The sequence below is a fragment of the Bos mutus genome, chromosome 1 (assembly GCF_027580195.1).
Source record: "Bos mutus isolate GX-2022 chromosome 1, NWIPB_WYAK_1.1, whole genome shotgun sequence".
Classification (NCBI taxonomy): domain Eukaryota; kingdom Metazoa; phylum Chordata; class Mammalia; order Artiodactyla; family Bovidae; genus Bos; species Bos mutus.
In genome coordinates this window covers 65,503,574-65,530,702 of record NC_091617.1, presented here as the reverse complement: position 1 = coordinate 65,530,702, position 27,129 = coordinate 65,503,574, and the positions used below count along the sequence as shown (strand labels likewise).

Genomic DNA, 27,129 nt, shown 5'->3' with positions numbered 1-27,129 from the left:
CTGAGGACAAGCATGACACTGCAGTGCAGTGCGGAAAGTGACAGTGTTTTCAGTGAAAAAGAACACCATCTGGATACTCATAATATATTTACCCTTATTTTACATCATGCATAAGACTCAGTTCTATATAGATTATAGATCTAACTGTTAAAGTTTAAAAAATAAAGCTTTTAGAGGAAAACAACAGAACATCCTTATGACTGTATAAGCCAAGGTTTTTTAAATAAAACATTAATGGCAATCATAAAAGAAAAACAACGGATATATGGAACAGTATTAAAATTAATAACCTTTTTTCCCACTTCAGTCGGTTCAGTCGCTCAGCACGCTAGGACTCCCTGTCCATCACCAACTCCCGGAATTTACTCAAACTCATGTCCATTGAGTTGGTGATGCCATCCTGAGAGAGTCAATTCCCAGGCAGGTTGATAAGAAGTCTGGGGTTCCCCAAGGAGGAGACAGGGGTCTGGGGTTTTCAAGGAGGAGGAAAGGACAAACTTGTTCTTTTTTTTTTTTTTTTCTCTACATTCCTTAGTCTTAGTTATGTAAAATGTTTTTTTTTCTTTAAGCCCAGAACTGATAATCGATTACACAACAAACAACTCAGTTTAAACTTTGTACTAAGGATTATATAACAACAATGTATTCTGCTTGAGGACAGTTTCTCCTTCCTGAATACCTTCTGACTGACTAATCTTGATATCTTAGAATGTATATTATGGAAGTGGGTCTAGTAGGATCTTTCTATTGTTAAGTTCTAATCCTGTTATCCTAAAATGTAACTTGTGGGGGTGGGTCTTGTAAAGTTTTCACAAACTGGAGACATTCTTTTGATTTATTGTAATAACTAATTTTAAATGTATATAACTCCCTTGCTAACACTGCCGGGGGTGCAGGGGGCCACTCTCCGTCCCCCTTCTGATGTCTATGTCAGAAGCTTTCTCTGTCCCTTTTCTTTAATAAAACTCTGCTACACAAAAGTTTTTGAGTGATCAAGACTGGTCCCTGGTCCCAAAGCTAAATCTTCTTCTTTGGAGATCATGAATCCAACACTGTTCACCATAAGCTATCAATCTAACCATCTCATCCTCTGTCGGTCCCCTTCTCCTCCCACCTTCAATCTTTCCCAGCATTTTTTCCACTTAAAGATACCGTTAAGAGTAAAATGAAAACTCACAAAGTGGGAGAAAATATTCACATTACTTTACATATAATGTCAAAGGATTTGTGTCCATACTTATAAGTCACTTCAAAAATCAATAACAAGATTCACATTCAGATTTTCAAGTCTTTTGCAATTATAAATAATACTGCAATAATAGCCTTGCAAATAAGTTGAATGTATCTGTAGAACGAATTTGTGGAAGTACGATTGCTGTGACATAAAATGTTTTTTAAATTTTTAGAACTGCCGATTCATTTCCTATTTTCTATTGAGTTGTTTGTTCCCTTCTTGTAAGTTTGTAAGATTTACTTTTATATTAGTTCAGTTCAGTTCAGTCACTCAGTCGTGTCCGACTCTTTGCGACCCCATGAATTGCAGCACGCCAGGCCTCCCTGTCCATCACCAACTCCCGGAGTTCACTCAAACTCACGTCCATCGAGTCAGTGATGCCATCCAGCCATCTCACCCTCTTTCGTGCCCTTCTCCTCCTGCCCCCAATCCCTCCCAGCATCAGAGTCTTTTCCAATGAGTCAACTCTTCTCATGAGGTGGCCAAGTACTGGAGTTTTAGCCTTAGCATCATTACTTCCAAAGAACACCCAGGACTGATCTCCTTTAGAATGGACTGGTTGGATTTCCTTGCAGTCCAAGGGACTCTCAAGAGTCTTCTCCAACACCACAGTTCAAAAGCATCAATTCTTCAGCACTCAGCTTTCTTCACAGTCCAACTCTCACATCCATACATGACCACTGGAAAAACCATAGCCTTGACTAGATGGACCTTTGTTGGCAAAGTAATGGCTCTGCTTTTGAATATGCTATCTAGGTTGGTCATAACTTTCCTTCCAAGGAGTAAGCACCTTTTAATTTCATGGCTGCAATCACCATCTGCAGTGACTCTAGAGCCCCAGAAAATAGTCTGACACTGTTTCCCCATCTATTTCCCATGAAGTGATGGGACCAGTATGCTACTGGAGATCAGTGGAGAAATAACTCCAGAAAGAATGAAGGGATGGAGCCAAAGCAAAAACAATACCCAGTTGTGGATGTGATTGGTGATATAAGCAAAGTCCGATGCTGTAAAGAGCAATATTGCCTAGGAACCTGGAATGTCAGGTCCATGAATCAAGGCAAATTGGAAGTGGTCAAAGAGGAGATGGCAAGAGTGAACGTCGACATTATAGGAATCAACGAACTAAAATGGACTGGAATGGGTAAATTTAACTCAGATGACCATTATATCTACTTCTGTGGGCAGGAATCCCTCAGAAGAAATGGAGTAGCCATCATAGTCAACAATAGAGTCCGTAATGCAGGACTTGGATGCAATCTCAAAAACGACAGAATGATCTCTGTTCGTTTCCAAGGCAAACCATTCAATATCACAGTAATCCAAGTCTATGCCCCAACCAATAACGCTGAAGAAGCTGAAGTTGAACGGTTCTATGAAGACCTCCAAGACCTTTTAGAACTAACACCCAAAAAAGATGTCCTTTTCATTATAGAGGATTGGAATGCAAAAGTAGGAAGTCAAGAAACACCTGGAGTAACAGGCAAATTTGGCCTTGGAATACGAAATGAAGCAGGGCAAAGACTAATAGAGTTTTGCCAAGAGAACGCATTGGTTATAGCAAACACCCTCTTCCAATAACACAAGAGAAGACTCTACACCTGGACATCACCAGATGGTCAACACTGAAATCAGATTGATTATATTCTTTGCAGCCAAAGATGGAGAAGCTCTATACAGTCAACAAAAACAAGACCAGGAGCTGACTGTGGCTCAGACCATGAACTCCTTATTGCCAAATTCAGACTGAAATTGAAGAAAGTATGGAAAACCACTAGACCATTCAGGTATGACCTAAATCAAATTCCTAACAATTATACAGTGGAAGTAAGAAATAGATTAAAGGGCCTAGATCTAATAGAGTGCCTGATGAACTATGGAATGAGGTTTGTGACATTGTACAGGAGACAGGGATCAAGACCATCCCCATGGAAAAGAAATGCAAAAAAGCAAAATGGCTGTCTGGGGAGGGCTTACAAATAGCTGTGAAAAGGAGAGAAGTGAAAAGCAAAGGAGAAAAGGAAAGATATGAGCATCTGAATGCAGAGTTCCAAAGAATAGCAAGAAGAGATAAGAAAGCCTTCCTCAGTGATCAATGCAAAGAAATAGAGGAAAACAACAGAATGGGAATGACTAGAGATCTATTCAAGAAAATCAGAGATACCAAAGGAATATTTCATGCAAAGATGGGCTCGATAAAGGACAGAAATGGTATGGACCTAACAGAAGCAGAAGATATTAAGAAGAGATGGCAAGAATACACAGAAGAACCTTACAAAAAAGATCTTCATGACCCATATAATCACGATGGTGTGATCACTGACCTAGAGCCAGACATCCTGGAATGTGAAGTCAAGTGGGCCTTAGAAACATCACTACGAACAAAGCTAGTGGAGGTGATGGAATTCCAGTTGAGCTATTTCAAATCCTGAGAGATGATGCTCTGAAAGTGCTGCACTCAATATGCCAGCAAATTTGGAAAACTCAGCAGTGGCCACAGGACTGGAAAAGGTCAATTTTCATTCCAATCCCAAAGAAAGGCAATGCCAAAGAATGCTCAAACTACCACACAATTGCATTCATCTCACATGCTAGTAAAGTAATGCTCAAAATTCTCCAAGCCAGGCTTCAGCAATACGTGAACCGCGAACTTTCTGATGTTCGAGTTGGTTTTAGAAAAGGCAGAGGAATCAGAGATCAAATTGCCAATATCTGCTGGATCATGGAAAAAGCAAGAGAGTTCCAGAAAAACATCTATTTCTGCTTTATTGACTATGCCAAAGCCTTTGACTGTGTGGATCACAATAAACTGTGGAAAATTCTGAAAGAGATGGGAATACCAGAGCACCTGACCTGCTTCTTGAGAAACCTGTATGCAGGTCAGGAAGCAACAGTTAGAACTGGACATGGAACAACAGACTGGTTCCAAATAGGAAAAGGAGTAGGTCAAGGCTGTATATTATCACCCTGCTTATTTAACTTATATGCAGAGTACTCATGAGAAACACTGGACTGGAAGAAACACAAGCTGGAATCAAGATTGCCGGGAGAAATATCAATAACCTCAGATATGCAGATGACACCACCCTTATGGCAGAAAGTGAAGAGGAGCTAAAAAGCCTCTTGATGAAAGTGAAAGTGGAGAGTGGAAAAGGTGGCTTAAAGCTCAACATTCAGAAAACGAAGATCATGGCATCCGGTCCCATCACTTCACGAAAATAGATGGGCAAAAAGTGTAAACAGTGTCAGACTTTATTTTAGGGGGCTCCAGAGTCACTGCAGACCGTGATTGCAGCCATGAAATTCAAAGACGCTTACTCCTTGGAAGCAAAGTTATGACCAACCTAGATAGCATATTCAAAAGCAGAGACATTACTTTGCCAACAAAGTCAAGGCTTTTTCCAGGGGTCATGTATGGATATGAGAGTTGGACTGTGAAGAAGGCTGAGCGCCGAAGAATTGATGCTTTTGAACTGTGGAAAAGACTCTCGAGAGTCCCTTGGACTGCAAGGAGATCCAACCAGTCCATTCTGAAGGAGGTCAGCCCTGGGATTTCTTTGGAAGGAATGATGCTGAAGCTGAAACTCCAGTACTTTGGCCACCTCATGAGAAGAGTTGACTCATTGGAAAAGACTCTGATGCTGGGAGGGATTGGGAGCAGGAGGAGAAGGGGACGACAGAGGATGAGATGGCTGGATGGCATCACTGACTCGATGGACGTGAGTTTGAGTGAACTCTGGGAGTTGGTGATGGACAGGGAGGCCTGGCATGCTGCGATTTATGGGGTAGCGAAGAGTCGGACACGACTGAGCGACTGAACTGAACTGAACTTGAGAACTCGCTCACGGCTGTCAATATTGGAAGGTCCAGCTGCTCCATTCATGCTTCTCCTGTGGCTCTGACTTTGCCTCCCCCGTTAGTGCCCACTGCCGCTGCTGCTGCTAAGTCGCTTCAGTCTTGTCCGACTCTGTGCAGTCCCATAGAGGGCAGCCCACCCGGCTCTCCCGTCCCTGGGATTCTCCAGGCAAGAATACTGGAGTGGGTTGCCATTTCCTTCTCCAAAGTACGAAAGTGAAAAGTGAAAGTGAAGTCTCTCAGTCGTGTCCGACTCCTAGCGATCCCGTGGACTGCAGCCTACCAGGCTCCTCCATCTATGGGACCTTCCCGGGAAGAGTACTGGAGTGGCTTGCCATTGCCTTCTCTGTCCAGTCGCCAACTCAGCCTGAATCAGCTGCGCTTGCTGCTGCGAGTGCAGTCACTACGGACTCCGCCCCGCGCCAGCCGAGCGCCGTCCCACTGGGCGCTGATTGGCTTCCTGGAGAAGGGCGCCCCGCCCCTTGGCCGCAAGGCTCCTTGTCCCTGCGCCAACTTCACGCGGTGCGACGCACGTAGCCTCCGGGAGGCCACGCCTCTGAGGTAACGCGCGGGGAGACGAGTTCTTTGGTGGAGCGACGCGAGGTGGGAATGAAGTAGCCTACTTCAAGTGGCGTGGGAAGGAGGAGGCCCCGGGATACCCGGAGGGCAGGACCACAGGCTTCTGGACCAAGCAGCCCGGCTTTCAGGGGCTCTTTGAAGGAGAACCGGCCTTTTTGAGGAGATGTGGTGTGGAAACTGAGGAGGGGGAGGGCCGGAGCGTGGGCGTGAGGCCTGATGTCCGAAGCCTGGTAGCGCCAAAGCCGAGTCTAGAATCCGGAGTAAAGAAGCCCGTGGCCTCAGAGCGCAGTCTATGGACCTGACTGGAGGCGACGCTGTTACCTCAGCAGTTGTTATTTGGATGGGGGGGGCGGGGGGGAGGGATTGAAGTGGGGAAGGGGCTGTTAAGAAAGGTGAGTAAAAAAGGTTCAGAGTTAGGATCTGAAGATGCTTAGAATCAGTTGCAGCTAGATTACGTTGGGTTGCCTGCCTTCATTTCTTTTCTTCACAGACATCCTTGGCGGCATTAAGGACACGGCCTCTTAAAAAAGATTGAGTAGATCAAGGTCAGAGCGTGTGGCAGGGTAGTAGCAGTAATCATTGAAAAATAATTGTCTTTTTTTTCCCCCCGTCAAAAGTTCATGACTTTAAGGGTAAAGAAGAGAGATGTGCTATAGTAGAGGAGAAACACAAAAGAAAGTTTACAAATGGTTGCCTTAACAGTGGTGGCTTTTAAAGGTGATAGTGTAATCAGAAAACTTCCTTACTTAACTGCTGTCTTCGCCAAATTTTTCATTTATTGTTCCAGGCAGGTAGATGAACGTGGCTCCCTCAGCCCATCTGCTTCTCTAAATTCTGCTTTTTAAAAGTATACTTAGATTGTTTCCTGTGGTATTAAGCACTCAGGTTCTGGACCCAGAATCTTTCAAACTTTACCCTCATACTCTACAGTGTGACTTGTACAAACCAAAGTTTAGTATGCTCATCATTAAAATTGGGGGAAAAAATAATAGTACGTATACTTTACAGTTGTTGAGAGATTAAATGAGTTAGTGAAGAAGTGAAAGTTGCTCAGTCGTGTCTGACTCTTTGTGACCCAAAGGACTCTTTTCGAGCCCACCAAGCTCCTCTGTCCATGGAGTTCTCCAGACAAGAATACTGGAGTGGGTAGCCATTCCCTTCTCCAGGGGATCTTCCTGACCCAGAAATCAAACCTGTGTCTCCTGCTTTGCAGGCAGATTCTTTACCCGTTGAGCCACCAGAGAAGCTCAGATGAGTTAGTATAAGAAAGCATTTAAAATAATTTGTGCCATAAATAAAAGCTCTGAAAAGTTATTATTTTTGAGACTTTAGTGTCATGCAACATTAAAAGCCATCTTTGGTGGCTGCTTTCTTTTCTAAATCTTGAATTATTTTATGAGGTAGGAATTATGATTTTGTTTACAGGTAAGAAGACTTGTTCATGGAAGCCTAGTCCTCTGACTCTCTGGTCATTATTCGTATCTATTTGGCATTTAACATATATATGCATATTTTATTTTACCTATGTGTATATATGGGTGTGTGTGGACACTTTTATTTCCTAACCAGAATGTGAGTGGGGAATCTGTACTATATAAAATCCTAGACTTTTACATCTAACATAGAGCCCTAGGCATGTTTGGTGACAATGATGATATTTCAGTGATGTTTTATTATGGTAGCCAGAGAGCAGGAACAGTGTTTTAAGCTGACTTTACTTTAAAAAGGCTTCCAACCTTTTTAAATCTGAGGTTTCCATTTTATAACGAGGAGGAAAGTAGAGCGTCAAGAAATTGAAGTTTTGGAATACCCAAGTTTGTGCATTTAATCATTCTTTCAACCTGTATAAATAATAAGTACATACCACATTCCAAGCACTAGTCTAACCTCTGGGAATATAGCAGCGAACCAAAGAGATAAGAAGGCAGCCACCAGGAATGGTATGAGTTTTGCCCTTGTGAAGCTTACCTTCTAATGTGAATTTTCTCTAAACATATATTTAGATGAACAATATTGTTTTAGCCCAGGAAGAAACAAATAAACTAAATAAAATTAAAAATATATTGAGGTGATATTTCAGGTTGCTTCTCTTGTATCCATTCATGATAAATTACCTCAGGAATTTATGACAGCTATGTGCATTTGTTCTTTTTTCACCAATCTGTAACCATATCTCACTTTATAGCTTCCTATCATAAACCATTCAGAAAAATAACTTACATATGCATTGAAGATAAGTTGTAAATAAATGAAGATATAAGTAAAATAAAATCATAAAAAGAGTATAAAAATTTAGGAGATTATATTTTAGCTCTTAGGGTAAGGAGGACCTTTCTAAGCATGACACCAAAGGCAGAAGTCATAGAGGGAAAGATTGTTATGCTTGACTATATAAAAGTCACATGATGCTGGATGCTTGGGGCTGGTGCACTGGGACGGCCCAGAGGGATGGTATGGGGAGGGAGGAGGGAGGAGGGTTCGGGATGGGGAACACATGTATACCTGTGGTGGATTCATTTTGATATTTGGCAAAACTAATACAATTATGTAAAGTTTAAAAATAAAATAAAATTAGAGAAAAAAAAAAAAAGGAAAAAAAAAAAAAGAAGGCTTGGGGTGTTTTGTTATTTATTTTTAACATGTGAACTTGACTTTTGAAAATAACATTAAGGGGTGTGGGTAAAAAAAAAAAAAAAAAAAAAAAGTCACAAAGGTATGGTAAAACCATACAGAAGATATTATGGCTTAAACTGAAAACTTGTTAAAATGTATATATATGTACACACATACACGCATCCATGCATACATCTATGTTGTTCAGTCACCAAGTCATGTTCAACTCTTCGCAACCCCATCGACCACAGCACATCAGGCCTCCCTAACCCTCATCATCTCCCGGAGTTTGCCCAAGTTCATGTCCATTGAATCAGTGATGCCATCCAATCATCTCATCCTCTGTCTCCCTCTTCCCCTTCTGCCTTCACTCTTTCCCAGCGTCAGGGTCTTTTCCACTGAATCGGCTGTTCGCATCAGGTGGCCAGAGTATTGGAGTTTCAGTTTCAGCATCAGTCCTTCCAGTGAGTATTCAGGGTGGATTTCCTTTAGTATTGACTGGTTTGATCTTCTTGCTGTCTAAGGGACTGTCAAGAGTCATGCATATATATATGTACACACACACACACATACATACATATTTTATATGTAAGAATAGAAAAACACCTGTGCCAGAATTTTGTAGTTACTTAAAGGTAAATTTTCTTCACCAGTCTCAGAGGCCATGAATTTATGGGTGACATTATCTAATGGGCTTTTAAGAGAAAGTAATAAGTATAGGAGTGGAGCACTATCCTTTGAGGTTGGAGCAATGAAGATTACATGCCCTTTCTTTCAGTGAAACTGGCCAAGGTAGTTTATTGGATTAAAGGGATTCTTTTGATCTAATGTGACACATTTCTTTTTTGATTATAGTTATATTTGTTTGTTCATGTCTATTTAAGCGCCTATCTAACCATACGCTAGAATAATAGGAAGAAAATACTTTCATTATTATGAAGAGTAACTACAGCAATCAACTTTTTGCTGTTGTCGTTACTTTTATATCACAGTATATTCAGAACATGGATAAAATTAATGGCCTTTATACAACTTTCCCCTAAAATTACATAGCTAGTAAAAGAATTATGAATGTAATCTCTTTCTTATTTCCTGTTGTGACACACACTCTCATCTAGAATAATTTTCACCCTACTTTCCAGAAGTAAAGAAGCAGAGAAATTGTCATTTATTTATCAGATAAATACTAATGGAACATTTACTGTGTGTCAGCACTATTTTAGACACTGTGTAGTGGAGAGCTAAATAACATGGTCTCTCCCCTCATGCAGTCACAGAGTAGAAGCTGAAAATTTTTCTTTATAAACATTTCAACTAATAAATAAAAAGGGTATGATAGAATAGTGCTGTTTTGCAACCTTTAGTAAATTATCCATCACTGTAAACATATCAAAAAGAGAGACAGCTAGATATTAAGTACCTTATCATAATGGCTCATCATAACCTCACATATTACATGTATATGCCAAAAATTCAAGCAAGAATCATTTTGACCCTGGATCACCAACTACCAATTTGTAGAAACTCAGAAGAACATTTAACTCCACCCCATGAATGAAGTTAGCAAAGCTAGACTATGGGACGTTCATAGGACAATTGACATAGTTTCATCAACCAATAAATCGCGAAGGGGAGAAAAGGTAGAGTAGAAACCCATAGATGAAAAGAAATTTAAAAGGTAACCAATTATAATTTGTGGCTTTTATTTGGATCTTGATTCAAATAGTTTTAAAACTTCAAAAAAATTGGAAATGGGAGCACTAACTGGATGTTTATAAAATCAGGGAATCATGATTATGTAGGTTAGATAGTGGCTATATTTTATTTTTTTAAATCTATAATCTTTTGGGAATATACTTTGAAATATTAGAATCTTAAAAAATCAAAAGCTATTCTGGTCTTTAATAACTAGAGTAAAATGATGCACTTTTCTTGGGATGGTGTCATGGACACAGAGTTCTTAGTGTTCATTTTAAGATCTGATACATCAAGACAGGAACCATACTTCTTTTCATTATCTCAAACATATTTCACAATTCTTGACACACATAAAGATTTACATTTCAGATGAGACATTAAGACAGTTTGACAGCACAAGAGAAATTTCTTACCTTGACTAGCAGGTAAATACTGCTGAGAAATTGTAGGTAAGATAGAGCATAGTCAGGTTTTGTATTCATGAAGACCTCATCTGAACCTCAATTAGTCAGTAAATACAACCGTTCTTTAGACTCTCAGGTCCTAAATATACTATACTCTCTAGATTCTTTTATCAGAATAAAAAGTGATTTACAACATATTGTCTGAATAAAGAATTTTTAGGACCCTTTATTGATCTTGTTTAGTTTCCTTTTAAATTAACAGTAATGCCCTTCCTAAGGAGAGGCTCAAATTTTGGTTTATATATTTCAACACTTAGAGATGAGATATATTATTCTATCTGTATTTAAGTAAATATTATTTTATCAAAGTTTATAATCTGCTTTACAATCATCATTCTCATAATTAGTGAGCTTCTCCATTCCCAAGTTCTTTGTTTTTATTCATCATTTCTTATCTGGATTTCATCATCACAGCTTTTGCAAGAGGTTCTCTCTCAAACAGGCAGTCTTCCTTAAGTTTATGAAAGCTATCAGTGGTCTTAAAAATTCAACCATATTTTGGTATAATTTTTTCTTTAGAATATGTTAGCAACTGCTCCATTATCTTCTGCTATTGAGTGTTGCTGTGGAAAAGCATGACAATCTGGGATTTTTGTTTTTTCTCTTCTCAGTAGGTCACTGGTTCTTACTGTATGGTCCCTGGATCAGAAGCATTAACATCACATGGGAATATGTTAAAATACAAATTTTCAGGCCCTGTTTTATAGCTACTGAATTGGGAACTTTTATTTCCTTTTTCTGCCTGAACACTTGAAAATTTCTTACTTTGAAATTCAATAGCCTAATCCAAGATATCTTAGAATTGAAAGGTATCAAAATTTCCTGGATTCATCTTTCAGTGTGTACTCTGGCTGGTCACAAATACCTAGTAAACAAATTAATCACTTGGCTTTTATGACTGGATGGTCATATATCTCAGGATAGTTTTAATTTATGCCTGTTATCCCAATATGTTTATTACTAGTGCCCACTTTTACTCTCAAGACTGTCCTAGTTTGAATGATAGATGATTATTTGTGATCAGTGAGACCAATAGTTTGCAAAATACCTATGACTGATAAAGATGCTATATGAATTCTGTGAAAGCCCTGATAGGAGATTCAGAGTAGAGGCTCATAGGGGTTTTGAGCAAAATCGTGCCTATTTTGAAAAGTAATCATCCTCATTTTGAGAGAACTCTTGACTTGCTAGTGGGCTGTGGTAGAGACTGAATCCTCATTTGACTGTAGAACACCAGCTGCCCCACATGAATTGAGTGTCAATCTACCAAGCCATAGAGTCAGGCTTGCCCAGTAACACTCCTGAATCATGTGGTATATTTGAGACTGGGCTTGAGCAAGTGTAAATTGTATGAGCAGGCAGCTCTCACTCCTGGTGTGCTACTCCCATTGCATTGCCATCCTGCCCTCACTCTATGCTTAAGCCACATGGAGTGTTCTCCAGGGCCAGTTAATTGAAGAATAAAAAAATCAGCCTGATTTAGACACAGGTTTGAATGAAAGCTGGAGATGACTTCTGCAATGCAGCAGGCCCACCAAAGAACAGCCCTTCAGTAAAAGTATAGGAAATTCTGTCCAATGGAGAGAATTTTAAATAGGACCTCTCATTGCTCATTTTGCCTGCAGGAAAGCTGGCCTATGGAGCAGCTCTTATACTAAAGCATGGACGGGGCAAATGACTTGGCAGGGTAGTCAAGGACATGAACAAGATACTGATGACTGGTAACAGTTTGGTCTGGTGAAGGAGGTATGTGAAGGGATTTCTCAGAATGAACTCAGGTTGTGAGATAGGTCCTATGTAAATGCTCACCAAAGAGCCTTTACTTCAGAGAAACTTTGTTTACCCAGGTAAGCAATGATGACCCTCCTTATTTCAGATCTAGGGAACCTGTGATCAGTTATTCAGCACCAAGAATTCCTATGGGTCAAACTGTTATGATTACACATATCAGCCCTTCTGCCTATTAAAATAACCAGGGCAAATTTTTTTCTGGTAATTTGATGCTCTGTATCATCTATGCTACTACATGCTGTCATCATCCTTATTTAAATCATAGAATCTATTTCAATATCAGTATTTTCCACCTTCCTCTCTGATCTATAGAAGACAGCCACTATGGCATGTTTCAAATATGTTGTCATTACCTTCATTAATGTATTTCTCAATGTTCTTATGACGACCAGGTCCTTGGGGTAGGGATAACTGAGAGGGTAACACATAACAAATCCACTCTGGCATTCTTATCTCCCTAAATCTTTCTATTCCTTCCTCTATTGTGGATTCCTGGCATCTCAACTCAGCCTAGGTGAGAAATAAATGTAATTTTCAATCTACAAAATGATAAAATAATTAGAACTCTACCAACTGCTTTTGATAGTACATGAATGCAGAATCTCTGGTAAGTGCACCTATATAATAATTTTTGGGCTTCCCTGATAGCTCAGTTGGTAAAGAATCTGCCTGCAATGGATGAGACCCCGGTTTGATTCCTGTGTTGGGAAGATCTGGAGAAGGGTTAGGCTACCCACTCCAGTATTCTTGGACTTCCCTTGTGGCTCAGCTGGTAAAGAATCTACCTGCAATGTTGGAAACCTGGGTTCAATCCCTGGGTTGGGAAGATCCCCTGGAGAAGGGAAAGGCTACCCACTCAAGTATATACTTTTAGCCTAATTAAAATTATTTCCCCCTATTTCTAGTGTAATACCCTCATAATTCAGTTCCATGTATATTCCACCAGGGTTTTGCTGATAAGCAGTAGTGGAATTTGATAATTCTGGCATGCAAGGCTCTTGCTCCCAAAATTGACTGGGTAGTTGGCACCACAAGCATTTTAGGATCTGCTTCTCACTGAAGATGTGGAGGAGTAAAGGAGAGTTCGGCAGGGAATGAGCTGGCCTCATTCCCTGGAGATTTCCTGGTAATCTCAAGTGGGTCATTTCAGGATCTTCAAGCAAGGCTGGCACCATCAGTCAAGGGTAAAGGGACTAGACTTCTGGTAGCAGAGCTCATTGGTATCTGCAGTTAACAGATTCCTGGAGTCATCTGAATTCTCCTAGAATGATCATTCCAATTCCTGTGTTCCTGATATCCTCTTCTCTTTTCATTCTCACTTTTCCCTGTTTGTTCTCTTTTCTGTTCTTGTCTCTTTCTGTTGCTCTTTTTGTTTCACTTCTAAGCTGTGTGTCCTCATGCTTGAACTTTTCTCTCTGTATTTGCTCATCTGTTCTCTCAGCTGACCACATTCTTTTACAGGATTCTAATCTCACCCGTGTGTAATTTTTGCTCACACAAAAGTTTCCATACCTCCACCACCACTGACCCCTTAAAGCCTACACATCATTCAGTTTGAGTGTCCTACACCATATGACTCCCTGAACCTTTGTGTCCATTCTAAATTGAGAGATTTTGATGAGCCCTGCTTGGGCAATGTTCACCCTTGGTCCAAACTCCAAGGATAGTAGAGTCACTTATTACCCAGGGCTTTCCCTCTTCTGGGTTGTTGTTGGTCAGGTTCTCTAAGAGAGAGGTTTGGGCAGGGAGAATCTTGTGGAGAATGTAAAGGAAATATAAGATATGATCCTAATCTTTAGGGAACTTAATATCAAAGACTCAGAGCCTGCTGGGCCTCAATAGAATTCTGGCTCCTTTTGAGTTTCTGTAATTGAATATTGCAGAGAATATAGATGAAGTTAGCCCAACGGAAGTTTACACCAATAACGTTCTGACTTACTGAAGACCTGAACTTCCTTACAGATTAAAACTTAACATAGTGATTGTAGTATTTATGGAGTACTTTGTGTATCCTCAATGCTTTGCACACATTTTGTTTTAGTCTCTTCACTGAGAAACTCTATTGACAGTTATTATGACCATTTACTTTAGTCTCTGACATATTAAGAAACCTTGCAAAATACCCACAGTAGTAAATAGAGATTCAAAGTAGAGTTTACTACTCCAGAGTCCATGTTTTTTGTAGTAATAATACAAAGCTGTCTCCCTAACCAGAGCAATAAGAAATTTACCTTTATAATCCATCTCAAGTCCTGGCACCTCTAAGGGCACTAGAGTAATGCAGAAACCTGACGTGTTAAAGGCAAATGTTCTGGCTTTCTTTGGTATGGCATAACCTAGGAAGGAGTACTCATGCCACCATTCAAGCTACATGTTGCAGCACAATCTACGTACCACCATACAGGACTCCTAATTTCTCAGGGACTCCACAAGACCTTATAAACCCTAGATGCCAAGCATTAATCTCACTGTTACTAAGACCTCTAGTACAGACTGTTAAATAAAGGAAAGGTCAAAAAAAGGACAATTACATTGTATTTGAGTTTTTAGAAAGTAAACTCACAGGAATCCCTAGGTTTTCTTTTCTTTCCTATATATCTCAGCCAGGGTCCTGGAGAACCTACAAACTGGAACCACCAATGGTGCAGCCAAAAAAGACCCCCATAATGAGTGTTCACATAGCCAAGGAACTAGAAAAAGAACAAGATAGCAGAATAGAAAACGTTTTTTGCAATACCAACCCTACTGCAGCCAAACACCTCCATTATGGTGTCTATGGGACTGCTGCTGCTGCTGCTGCTGCTAAGTCGCTTCAGTCGTGTCCGACTCTGTGCAGCCCCATAGACGGCAGCCCACCAGGCTCCGCCGTCCCTGGGATTCTCCAGGCAAGAATACTGGAGTGGGTTGCTATTTCCTTCCATTTCATGGAGTGGGTTGCCATTTCCTTCAATTTCATGGAGTGGGTTGCCATTTCCAGAGTGGGTTGCCATTTCCTTTCCATTTCATGGGACGGAGTATGGAGTTAAACTTTGATCCCTGAACCAATGCTGGAATCCAATTCTCCCACTAGCGTGTGTTCACAAGGTCAGTGGTAGGTAGCAAGCAGTATTCTAATTCCACTACCTCTAGGGTAGTGTCAGCATGACCAAGCAAGGAGCTGAGAGCTTCCACCTTAAGCTTCCTCCTTAAGCTAGGAAGCAAAAGGAGGTGGTTGAAGCTGATACAAGTCAGCACTTGTTTTCCCTTTTGCCCTTGTGTTGGAAAGCCCAGAGGTTTGCTGAACTTCTTCCTCTACCAGGCAGCAAAGAGATGGAATGAAGTGGGCATATTGGCTGTCCACTTTCTCCATTCTTACCATCTTTCCATCCCTAGTTTAAGTAGAGCTCATCAGAGAACTGAAGTTCAACACCCACCCAGTAGCAAGAGGTGAAAAGGGTGGTGTTAGTGGCACTCTAGTCTCCCCTCTGCTGTCATGGGGCCCAGAAGGGAGCTGAACTTTAAACCCAACAGCAATGAGATAGTACTCATTGGTATCATAGGAGCCAGGATTGTCATAGGACTATTGGGGAGCCAAAATCCACCCCCCACCTGACCTGAGCAGTACACCTAAATAAGGTAAATTCTTGTCAAAAAAGAAAAAGATTAAGTAGCATGCATAGTCTAACAACAAAAATGTACAAGATATAATTGAAAATAACTCACCAATCTAAGAACCAGGAAAATCACAACTTTAATGAGAAAAGACAATTAGGAGATGCCAACAATGAGGATCACAATAAACTGTGGAAAATTCTGAAAGAGATGGGAATACCAGACCACCTGACCTGCCTCTTGAGAAACCTGTATACAGGTCAGGAAGCAACAGTTAGAACTGGACATGGAATAACAGACTGGTTCCAAATAGGAAAAGGAGTACGTCAAGGCTGCATATTGTCACCCTACTTATTTAACTTATATGCAGAGTACATCATGAGAAACGCTGGGCTGGAAGAAGCACAAGCTGGAATCAAGATTGCCGGGAGATATATCAATAACCGCAGATATGCAGAGAACACCACCCTTATGGCAGAAAGTGAAGAGGAACTAAAGAGCCTCTTGATGAAGGTGAAAGAAGAAAGTGAAAAAGTTGGCTTAAAGCTCAACATTCAGAAAACGAAGATCATGGCATCTGGTCCCACCACTTCATGGCAAATAGATGGGGAAACAGTGGAAACAGTGGCTGACTTTATTTTTCTGGGCTCCAAAATCACTGCAGACGGTGATTGCAGCCATGAAATTAAAAGACACTTGCTCCTTGGAAGGAAAGTTATGACCAAACTGATAGCATATTAAAAAACAGAGACATTACTTTGCCAATAAAGGTCTAGTCAAGGCTATGGTTTTTCCAGTAGTCATGTATGGATGTGAGAGTCGGACCGTAAAGAAAGCTGAGCACCGAAGAATTGATGCTTTTTGAACTGTGGTGTTGGAGAAGACTCTTGAGAGTCCCTTGGACTGCAAGAAGATCCAACCAGTCCATCCTAAAGGAGATCAGTCCTGGGTGTTCATTGGAAGGACTGATGTTGAAGCTGAAACTCCAATACTTTGGCCACCTGATGCGAAGAGCTAACTCATTTGAAAAGACCCTGATGCTGGGAAAGATTGAGGGCAGGAGGGGAAGGGGATGACAGAGGATGAGATGGTTGGATGGCATCACCAACTCAATGGACATGGGTTTGGGTGGACTCCAGGAATTGGTGATGGACAGGGAGGCCTGGCATGCTGCGGTTCATGGGGTCGCAAAGAGTCGGACACTACTGAGCGACTGAACTGAACTGAACAATGAGATGATTCAGATGTTGGAATTATCTGACAATGACTGTAAAACAGCAGTTGTAAAAATATTTTAACTAGCAGTTACACACATTTTTGAAACAAATGAAAAAGTAGGAAGCATCAGCAAAGAAATAAAGCTATAAAAGAGAAATTATGAAACTGAAAATTACAGTAAATGACACAAAACTCACTAGATGTGCTCAACAATAGACTAGAGATGACAGAGTAAAGAATCAGTAAACTGAAAAACAGATTAATCTTAGCTATCCTGTCAACAAGAGCAAATGAACAGAGACTCAGGGGCATGTGAGACAAGAAAGAAAAAATCTAACATTTATGTCATGAGAGACCCAGAAGCAGAGGAGAAAGAGAGTAGGGCTGAAAAATTATTGAAAGAAATAGTCAAAGGATGAAAATTTTTCAAGTTTGATTAAAGACAATAATCTACAGATTTAAAAAGATTAGGAAATCACAAAAAGGATAAACTAAAATAAAAAATTCAAGTCATGACACATCATTAACCAAACTTCAAAAAGCCAGAAAAAAAAGAAAAAGAAAAAATTTTGAAAGCAGTTGCAGAGAAAATGACACATTGTCTATAATGGAAAAATGGTTCAAATGACAGCAGGTTTTTTTGACATGTTAAGTTGGTTATGCAAAGTGATTCTACCCAGGCTGTGCAGCTCAAACTCATGACTGCAGCGTCTGCACCCTGGATAGTAAATTTTTTTTAACCTGAAACAAAAAATAAAGTAGTACAACATTTTCAAAGTGCTGGAAAAAAAAACTGTTAATCTTACATCTATATATAGGGAAAATATACTTCAGGAATGAACAGCAAATAAAGGCATTCTTAAATGAAGAAAAACTAAGAAAATTTGTCACCAGCAGACTCACCAGTAATGAATGACTTAGAAGTTCTGTAAACAGAGAGGAAATGATGACCAAAGGAAGCTTTAAGATATAGTTGAGTTTGAGGATGACTGAATTATCCCAGCTAAAATAAAATGGAGATCTTTGGCAACTTAAAAAGGTGTCAAAGAATTGGTGTTAATGTTTATGTCTATGGATGTGGACGACTCCAACATATTATATACTTCTACAGCCTTATCTCCCACTACTTCTATGCACACACTCTGCTCCACACAAATTAGGCTACTCATCATTTTCCCAATGTTGTGTTTTCCTGCCTCTTAACCTCTGCTTGTGCTGGAACCTTGCTACCTGGAATGCTCTCTTATCCCTCACTTCCATGTCCAAATTCTAGTCACCTTCAAAGTGAAGCCTAAAACGATATCTGTTCCATGAATCCTTCCTCAATTCCTGTGGCCAGAAGTAAACTCTCCTTATGAATTTTTGTAACATTTTGTAATTTCCTTGGCGTAGGTGACATTCTGTCTTCAGTAAACAGGACTGAAATAATATACATGAAAAGTAAATTGCTAAACAAATGAAATTAATTTATTAAACTGGTTTTTATTTACATGATAGCTATTTATGTATATGCCTTCTCTTCCTTCTGCAGGCTCCTTACGAGTAAGGACTCTATTCCCATTTAGTTCTCCCATAGCTTCTGATATAATGTCTCTCAGGTTAAAAGAAAAGAAAAAAAAAAAAGGTCCATTACATTGAATTAAACCATGGAACCAAAAGGATTCAGGAAAACTTACATAGAAATTAGCAGAACCCAAGTTTCCATGTGCTTCCTTTAGGTAAAAAAAATTTTTTTCATTTTAGTTTTATCTACTTGTAATGAAGAATGTATAATCAAATCACACTCTCCTGGTTTTCCTTTTACTTCATAAATCACCCATTCTCAAAATTTTCTGGATCCTCCTCTTCTAGATCTCTAATGTTGTGAAACTCCAGGAGTACTCCTTGAAGCCCTTCTGTATAACATTTATTATAACATTCTCTATGACATTTAGTCTATCTCCTCCCATGGCATGCCTTTAAATACCATTTATAAGCTGATGACTTTCAAGTTTACATACCCAGCCCCAGTTGGATACCCTATTGGGATCTGAAGTTCGACATGCACAAAACTCTTAGTTAGTTAATACCCCAAATCAATTTTTACCCTAGTCTTCCCTAGTCTCAGAAAATTGCACCAATATTCATCCTCATTACTTGAGCCTTCAAATCTGTCAGAATTTCTCTCTCTTTCAAATCATGTATGTAGACTATACTCAATTCATGTCTGTCCTTCCTTAATGATAAATTCCAAGTCAAACCACTTCTCTCCACCTCCACTGCTACCACCTTGTCCAAATAACAATCATTTTTACTTAGACTCTCTTTGTTTACAATATTTCCTACTTACAGACAATTCTGTACTTAGCAACCAGTGAACTGAGAGAATCAGATTATGTCACTCCCATGTTCTGAACCTCCAATGGTTTCACACGGGACTTAGAATAGCATCATAATGTCTTACCATGGCCACAAAGTGCCACATGATCTGGTCCCTAGCTTCCTGGGATGGCATCCTCTACCTGTTCATACTTGACTGACTTACTCCAGTCCTGTTGTACTGTCCATATTGCTCTTCCTCAATACTCATGACTTCCTCAAGCCCCATGCAGTCTCTAAGACAGCCAGTCAAGATAAGTGAGGTAAGCTTGCACACAGGTATAGCAGATTATTCATCTTTTTTTCCCTAACACCTATATGAATGGAATAAATGAAACTCAAAAATGAATTTTAAAAAACTCTAAATTTTTGAGGTTTAACCAACACGTGTTTAAAATGTAAGCCTATATTGTAACATAGTTGCCTAAAACATCTAATGTTACTTAAGGCTGCATAAAACAGAAGTGTATTGTTGGGAGAAAGACAGGTTCTAGTTCTTCTGGTCCAACCTCGTCTGGAATGTTGTATGTATTTGGCTTCAGATAACACATATTAAGAGGGATTCTTATCTACCATTGAATTTCAAGCAAAGGATATTTTTCAGAATTGGAAAAACAGTTGTGAAAAATATTCAGTTTGATGAATACTTAATGACTGATATAATGTCTCTCAGGTTAAAAAAAAAAAAAGGTCCATTACATTGAATTAAACCATGGAAGCAAAAGGATTCAGGAAAACTTACATACAAATTAGCAGAACCCAAGTTTCCATGTACTTAATGAATACTTAATGGAGGTGACATGAAAATTCTCCCCAAATAGCAAAAAGTCTGCTGCATAAAACAGGGGTTTATGCTTATTCTTGTTAGCCATAAAGGAAAGAACCAATGGTGAGGGGTTTCAAAGAAAAACCTTTTAGTTCAGCACAAGGAAGAATTGCCTGCCAGTGTTTCCCAACTCCGTGTTCTGCAGAACACTATACCATGTGAGGCTAAATGAGGTGTTTTATGTCTTTACTGAAGCATTTCTCAGAATCTTTAATATGCAAGTCTTAAGAAGAGGATAGAATATGCTTCATTTCCAAAATTTATTTAACCACAGAAACTTTTATTCACAGAGCACTGTTAATATCTTTTGAGACAGTAGTTCATAGAATAGGTGGAGTTAAAGCTGCTTCAAAAATGAACATATTATCTTCTGAAGAAGCACAGTCAAGTTCACATTAAGGTATCTGTTGAAAATGGAGTGTTGTTTTCACTTCTGTACTTCTGAAAACTTGGTAACTGAAACTAGAGTATTAAAGCCTGGGAAACTGGAACGACTTTCTTTGTTATGTTTACAGTCTGACTGACTCAAAACAGTTCTAGATGAGAATAATAGAGCAAAACCAATGGAAATGTTTGAACTTTTCCCCCAGAAATACACAATAGTCATGATATTCCCATGTCTGTCCACTGAGTCATTCATTGTGTCTAAGGTAATAGTTCTCAACTTTTTTCACCAACACAGCAACAAACAAAACCCTGTCATGTTCTACCACTCTAACCCCCAGATTTTGTTAGAATCCTGATATGCGACCATGGCCTTCATTGAGCATTGCCATTTTAGAAGCTCAAATGTAGTGTTAAGATAACCTTTTTTAAAAAATAAGTCATTTAAAATTTGTCAAAACAGTAAAAGTTATCAAAACAGATCCACTGCTTTGAGGCCAAATGAAGTACTAATAAAATGGAAGTGAAAGTCCCTCAGTTGTGTCCGACTCTTTGCGACCCCATGGACTATACAGTTCATGGAATTCTCCAGGCCAGAATTGGAGTGGGTAGTCTTTATCTTCTCAAGGGGATCTTTCAGGGCTTGAACCCAGGTCTCCCACATTGCAGCCAGATTCTTTACCAGCTGAGCCAAATATTGTTGTTATTACATACTTGTTGCAATAAGCAAGACAATGTGATAATAAGAGAAACCTTGCCTGACAACATTGAAAAGACAGAGTTGGAAAGTTATAATTAGTGTCTTCTATACAGTTGTCCACAGAATGGTATGATCTAGGGCTGAAACAATGTAGTCCCTAAAAAGAGTGTACACCAGAAGACTGGCTCATCAGGACTTCCACAGTTTATACTTGTTCTGTTTTCCAGAATCATGTTTATTCTCTTTAATTTGGTTTCCAAGGATGTTATCAGTACTGAGAAAGGGCATTTGGGTTAGTAGATAAAAGACTAATTATCAGAAAGATGTATCATCTCCTATTTGTCAGTAAAATTTAATTTTTCTCCTACTATCTGTACTGAAAATTTTACTAAGGTCTTATCAGACCTAGATAGCTGACAAAGCAGGTCCTGGACCAGATCACACCAGACATACCAATTCTTGAAGTCCTTGTAAACAGTACAATTAACTGCTAATGAAGAACATTAAAATGCCATTTCTCTGTTAATTCTGCAATTTTGCCCCTGAATCAGCACTTCAGAGAGCTGGACAATCAGTTCTAAATAGCAGATAAAAGAATTCCTACATAACTTTGATAACCACAGAGACCAATCTCAATTATACATTTGTGTTTTTGGAGACAGCAGGTCAGCTTCAGCAATGCTACACACTGTTTACTGAGTTCACTGACAGATGGGAAGACATAGAGTTTCAGGGGCCTTCCTGTAACGCACTGAAAAACCTAGTCTTGGAGTTGCCTCTATCATGGGAGAAAAGTAGAGGTGATCAACTTGGATATGATGCTATTTTTCTTCTAACCAAGCTGGAGTTAAAAATGCTTGAAGATGGTGATGGCCAAGACCAGAGTCAGGAACTGGGGTCTGGTCAGAGTCCAGGGAGCTATTAGAACTTTGTCTTCTTGGTTTCCAGGTTGATCATGTTTCCTTGGATTTGGGGAGTCTGCTTATCAGCTGACCCCTGAACATCCCCTGGCTTTAAAGGAACATAGTAGTATCCCATGATGGAGAAGATCAGGCAGACCACCAGCAAGAGGCAGGAAAACAAAATGAATTCGGCCCACTGTAGGAAGAAATACATTCAAGAGAAAAATATGGAGAACCTGAAACTAAAGGGATCTTTATAGGATGAGGAATGGAGAGCAGATTGACACAGGGTCACCAGTTTAGGAAGAGCTTTGGTAGGAGAAGACAGGGCTCACTGTCCTTGACTCACATGGACCTATGTGGGTATTATTGCAACTTACATGTCTATTTTCCTGGAAAAATCTGTGTCTAATTCATCTCAGGTCAGAGGGTTGAGTGGGAGACAGAGGGGTCAGGGAAGGGCAGCAGAAGAAGATGGAGGGAAATCCTTGGGTAGATACGTGCTCCTGTTTCTCTTAGGTACATACCTGAGCTAGGCCACTGAACTGTGCCACAATAAGCACGATGATATTCCCAACTGCAACTGTCAACAACCAGGCTGCCTGGAGTACAGACTTCATGCTGGAGGGAGCCTAGAGAAGACACAAATCTGTGAGTAAAGAAATTCCCTATACCACCCTCCTATCCCATGCATCTACCCATAAAACTTCTCCCACCCCAACTTTCAGATTTGAACTTCCCCCACAAGTTCAGCTATCACATCGGTTCAGGGAATGGTAATAATGTTCATAGTAACAACAAGATGGAGCTCTTAACTGAATATTTTAATTCATTGTATCATATAATCTTCATTACAACCCTAAGGGATAATTTCTATTACTATTCTTATTTTACACAAAAATAGCATCAGAGAGATGATAATTCACTTGCTGAAGATTACACAATAGATATTCAGCCAAAATTTGAACTTGGGCAGTTTGATTCCATAGTCCTTATTCTTAATGTTTCAGTATCCTTTTCTGGATCCCAAATAGCATAGGGATCCAGCCTGCCGTGTTCCTGGGAGTCAAGTTGATACTCTGTTTAGGGTCATAAGAAATCTAAAGCCAAAAACTATAGAGGTCTTGGCCATGGTCACATATCTAATTAAGGCAGTCAAAGTGTTGGTTGCTCAGTTGTGTCCAACTCTTTGTGACCCCAGTGACTGTATCCTGCCAGGCTCCTCTGTCCATGGAATTCTCCAGGCAAGAATACTGGAGTGAGTAGCCAATCCCTTCTCCAGGGGATCTTCCCAACCCAGGGATTGAACCTGGGCCTGCAGCATTATAGGCAGATTCTTTACCATCTGAGCCACCAGGGAAGCCCAGGTGAGGCAGTATCAGGATTAAAACTCCATCCTCTGAGCAGTAGCTCCATCTCCACTTTCCACTTGCAAAAACCTACCTGAGAATAAGAAAACTCAAGTCCTGTGACAGAGAACATGACCTCCCCAGCTGTAACAAGAGCGTATTGTGGTAGCTGCCATGCGATGGACATTTTGTTGGCTGGCATGTATTCCATCTTCCAGGCCTGAGGACCCTGATTGGTTCTCTTAGTGAGGGAAACAAGAAATGGGCTTGTGAGGAGTCTCAAGTAAATATTCCTGGCCTATAGCATTTATGATCTTACATCCATCTCCTGATTGTATTGTCATTCTTGTTGTACCATGAAGAGATTGAGCACTTTCTACACAGTTTCAGGTTTTTGAAATTCCTTTTGATAACACTGCACTCACTTGGCTGGCTTCAGTCAACCAGATACCATTATTGCAGAGCCCTTAAATGGTAGACTATTACACAATTTCAGGTTTTTGAAATTCCTTTTGATAACACTGCACTCATTTGGCTGGCTTCAGTCAACCAGATACCATTACTGCAGAGCCCTTAAATGGTAGACTATTTTAATACTGTAGTTTGGAGTCCAAACATTTGACCTACTGCATATTTTGATCCTGGTCAACATTTTAAATGTAAAATGGCATCTGATATATGAAAAATTATCAGAAAAGCATGTACTTAAAAAAGTTAAGTACAATTAAAATATTTCTAACATTTTCCATTTAAATATCTTACTAAAATTACTTTATCAGAGTAAATTATTTCTTGGTAACCCTTACATTAAAAGTTTTCCTGATCAATTTTTAAATACCTGTATCAAATACCACCTGCTATTTTGTCTTCTATTTTCTGGCCATTATTTTTAAACTCAAACTTACACATAAAAATTTTGTCAAAAAGATGCTATATTCCTATAAAATTTTGGTCAAAAGAATCTTTTCGGGGTCAATTTTTTGTTATCAATGTTACCAAATATACATGATTCAACAGTCTTTTTCCCCTAAAACTACTTTTACTGTATGCAGGTTCTCAGCTGTATTTGATTTTACTGTACAATAATTGTAATGAAATTTTTGAAATTATATATTTTTATAGGAGTAAAACCAAGTTATTAGGTAGCAGGTGTTATTAAATAGTAGATGTAATACACGGATATGTCATGAGATTAAAAATAGAGATAAAATATCAAGTTCAAAAGTCCTGAAATAAAAAGTTCTTGATGTTGAAATGCCTTTGATTTCCTTATTTGGAAATAGAGTTGTTGCAGATATAATTAGTCAAGTTATAATTAAATCATTGGTATGGGCCCTAATCTAATGACTGATGTCTTCGTAAGAGTCAGAGTCACTGCATTTAAAATGCAGTAAGGGAAGTGTTGCTTTCGTTGATATTGTGAACAATACTGGGCATATATTTGGGTTTTCTTAGCCTCAGAGAAGACCATGACCTGAGGTTGTAAATAAAAGTCACATTCTTAAATACTCACAGACAAATATAATAATTAAGTAAACAAAGTAGATTGAGTGGGAATGATACAGACTATAGTAAACTGTCTAAAGCATACAGCCACTATAGCACCAGCCAAGTGACATGGTAATACTCGTTACAAAATTTTCTGATCTAATAACAAAGAAATGTTAGGAATCCAGTTTCTTTGGTGAAATTGCTTGAATTTTAAATATTGTCAATTAATAATTATTATCATTTTTGTCAAGACTGCAACCAGACAAAACAGAACTACGTGAGGAACTGGGCCCTCAGTACCTCTAATTTATGATCTCTACTCTAGATGGTTATTAGATCCTCACATTCAGAAACAATATATATAGCCTCTAACTTGAGCAGTATACTATAGACAGGACAAAGAAAAACTGAAATAACACCAGGAATGCAAGTGTTATGAGTTGAGTTGTGTCCCCCTAAAACTCATATGTTGAATTCAAACCCCCATTACCCACCTGAGAATGTGACCTTATTTGGAAATAGAGTTGTTGCAGATATAATTAGTCAAATTATAATGAGGTCACTCAGGTGGGCCCTAATTCAATATGACTGGTGTCTTCATAAGAGAAATTTGGACATAGACAAACATACAGGGAGAATTCCATGAGAAGATGAAAGTGAAGACTGGGGTGATTCTTCTATACACCAAGCAACACCAAACATTGCCAGAAAACCACTAAAAACTAAAGGAAGCTAAATGAAATGGATTCTTTCTCACAGCTCTCAGAAGGAACCTACTCTACCAACACCTTGGTCTTGGACTTCTGGCCTTCATGACTGTAAGACAATAAATTTCTGTTGTTTAAGCCATTCAGCCTGTGGCATTTTGTTACAGTGGCCCTAGAAAACTAATACAGCTAGGCTGCTTTAACAGCAGAAAATCAATTAATGAACCATATCAATAGAAAATCACATGATTTTCAGTAGACAAGGAAAAAGCATATGACAAAATTCAATGCCTCCTCCCACTTTCTTGTAAAAAACATACAAACAAAAAGCACAACAGACTAGGAATAGAAGGGAACTTAACCTGATACCCAACCAATGACACCTGTGAAAACTCCACAGCTAACGTACTCAGTGATAAAAGACTGAATGCTTTCCCCCTAAGTGGATGTCTACTCTCAACACTTCTATTCAGTATTTTATTGATGGTTCAAGCAAGAGCACTTCATTAAGAAACAGAAGTAAAAGTCATTCACTGAAAGAAAGAAGTAAAGCTTCTTTATGCAGATAACATGATCTTGTATGTATAAAGTCCTAAGGGATCCACTAAAAATCTATTAAAACTAACAAACGAGTTCAGTAAGGTTGCAGGACGTAAGATCAGTATCAACTGTATTTCTACATATTTCCAATGAGCAATTTAAAAATGAAATTAGGGAAATGATTCCATTCAGTTCAGTTCAGTTCAGTTGCTCAGTCTTGTCCGACTCTTTGCGACCCCATGAATTGCAGCACGCCAAGCCTCCCTGTCCATCACAAACTCCCAGAGTTCACTCAAACTCATGTCTATCGAGTTGGTGATGCCATCCAGCCATCTCATCCTCTGTCATCCCCTTCCCCTCCTGCCCCCAATCCCTCCCAGCATCAGGGTTTTTTCCAATGAGTCAGCTCTTCGCATCAGGTGGCCAAAGTATTGGAGTTTCAGCTTCAACATCAGTCCTTCCAATGAACACCCAGGACTGATCTCCTTTAGGATGGACTGGTTGAACCTCTTGCAGTCCAAGGGACTCACAGGAGTCTTCTCCAACACCACAGCTCAAAAGCATCAATTCTTCAGTGCTCAGCTTTCTTCACAGTCCAACTCTCACATCCATACATGACCATTGGAAAAACCATAGCCTTGACTAGATGGACCTTTGTTGGCAAAGTAATGTCTCTGCTTTTCAATATGCTATCTAGGTTGGTCATAACTTTCCTTCCAAGGAGTAAGCGTCTTTTAATTTCATGGCTGCAATCACCATCTGCAGTGATTTTGGAGCCCCAGAAGATAAAGTCTGACACTGTTTCCGCTGTTTCCCCATCTATTTCCCA

The 27,129-nt window shown here is 39.5% G+C and overlaps 1 protein-coding gene across 2 annotated transcripts in view; it reads right to left on the bottom strand.

Moving 5' to 3' along the window:
• Positions 1-20,468: 20,468 nt before the first annotated feature.
• Positions 20,469-27,129, bottom strand: part of SLC15A2 (solute carrier family 15 member 2) — a 44,663-nt gene continuing 38,002 nt past the window's right edge. For both annotated transcript variants that reach the window (XM_014477473.2, XM_014477474.2), the window contains 3 exons: positions 23,657-23,803; positions 22,741-22,845; positions 20,469-22,409 (listed from right to left, as the gene is read on the bottom strand). In XM_014477473.2, coding sequence (XP_014332959.2) covers positions 22,233-22,409; positions 22,741-22,845; positions 23,657-23,803 — 429 coding nt within the window. In that variant the 3' untranslated portion in view covers positions 20,469-22,232. The remainder of the gene's footprint in view (positions 22,410-22,740; positions 22,846-23,656; positions 23,804-27,129) is intronic.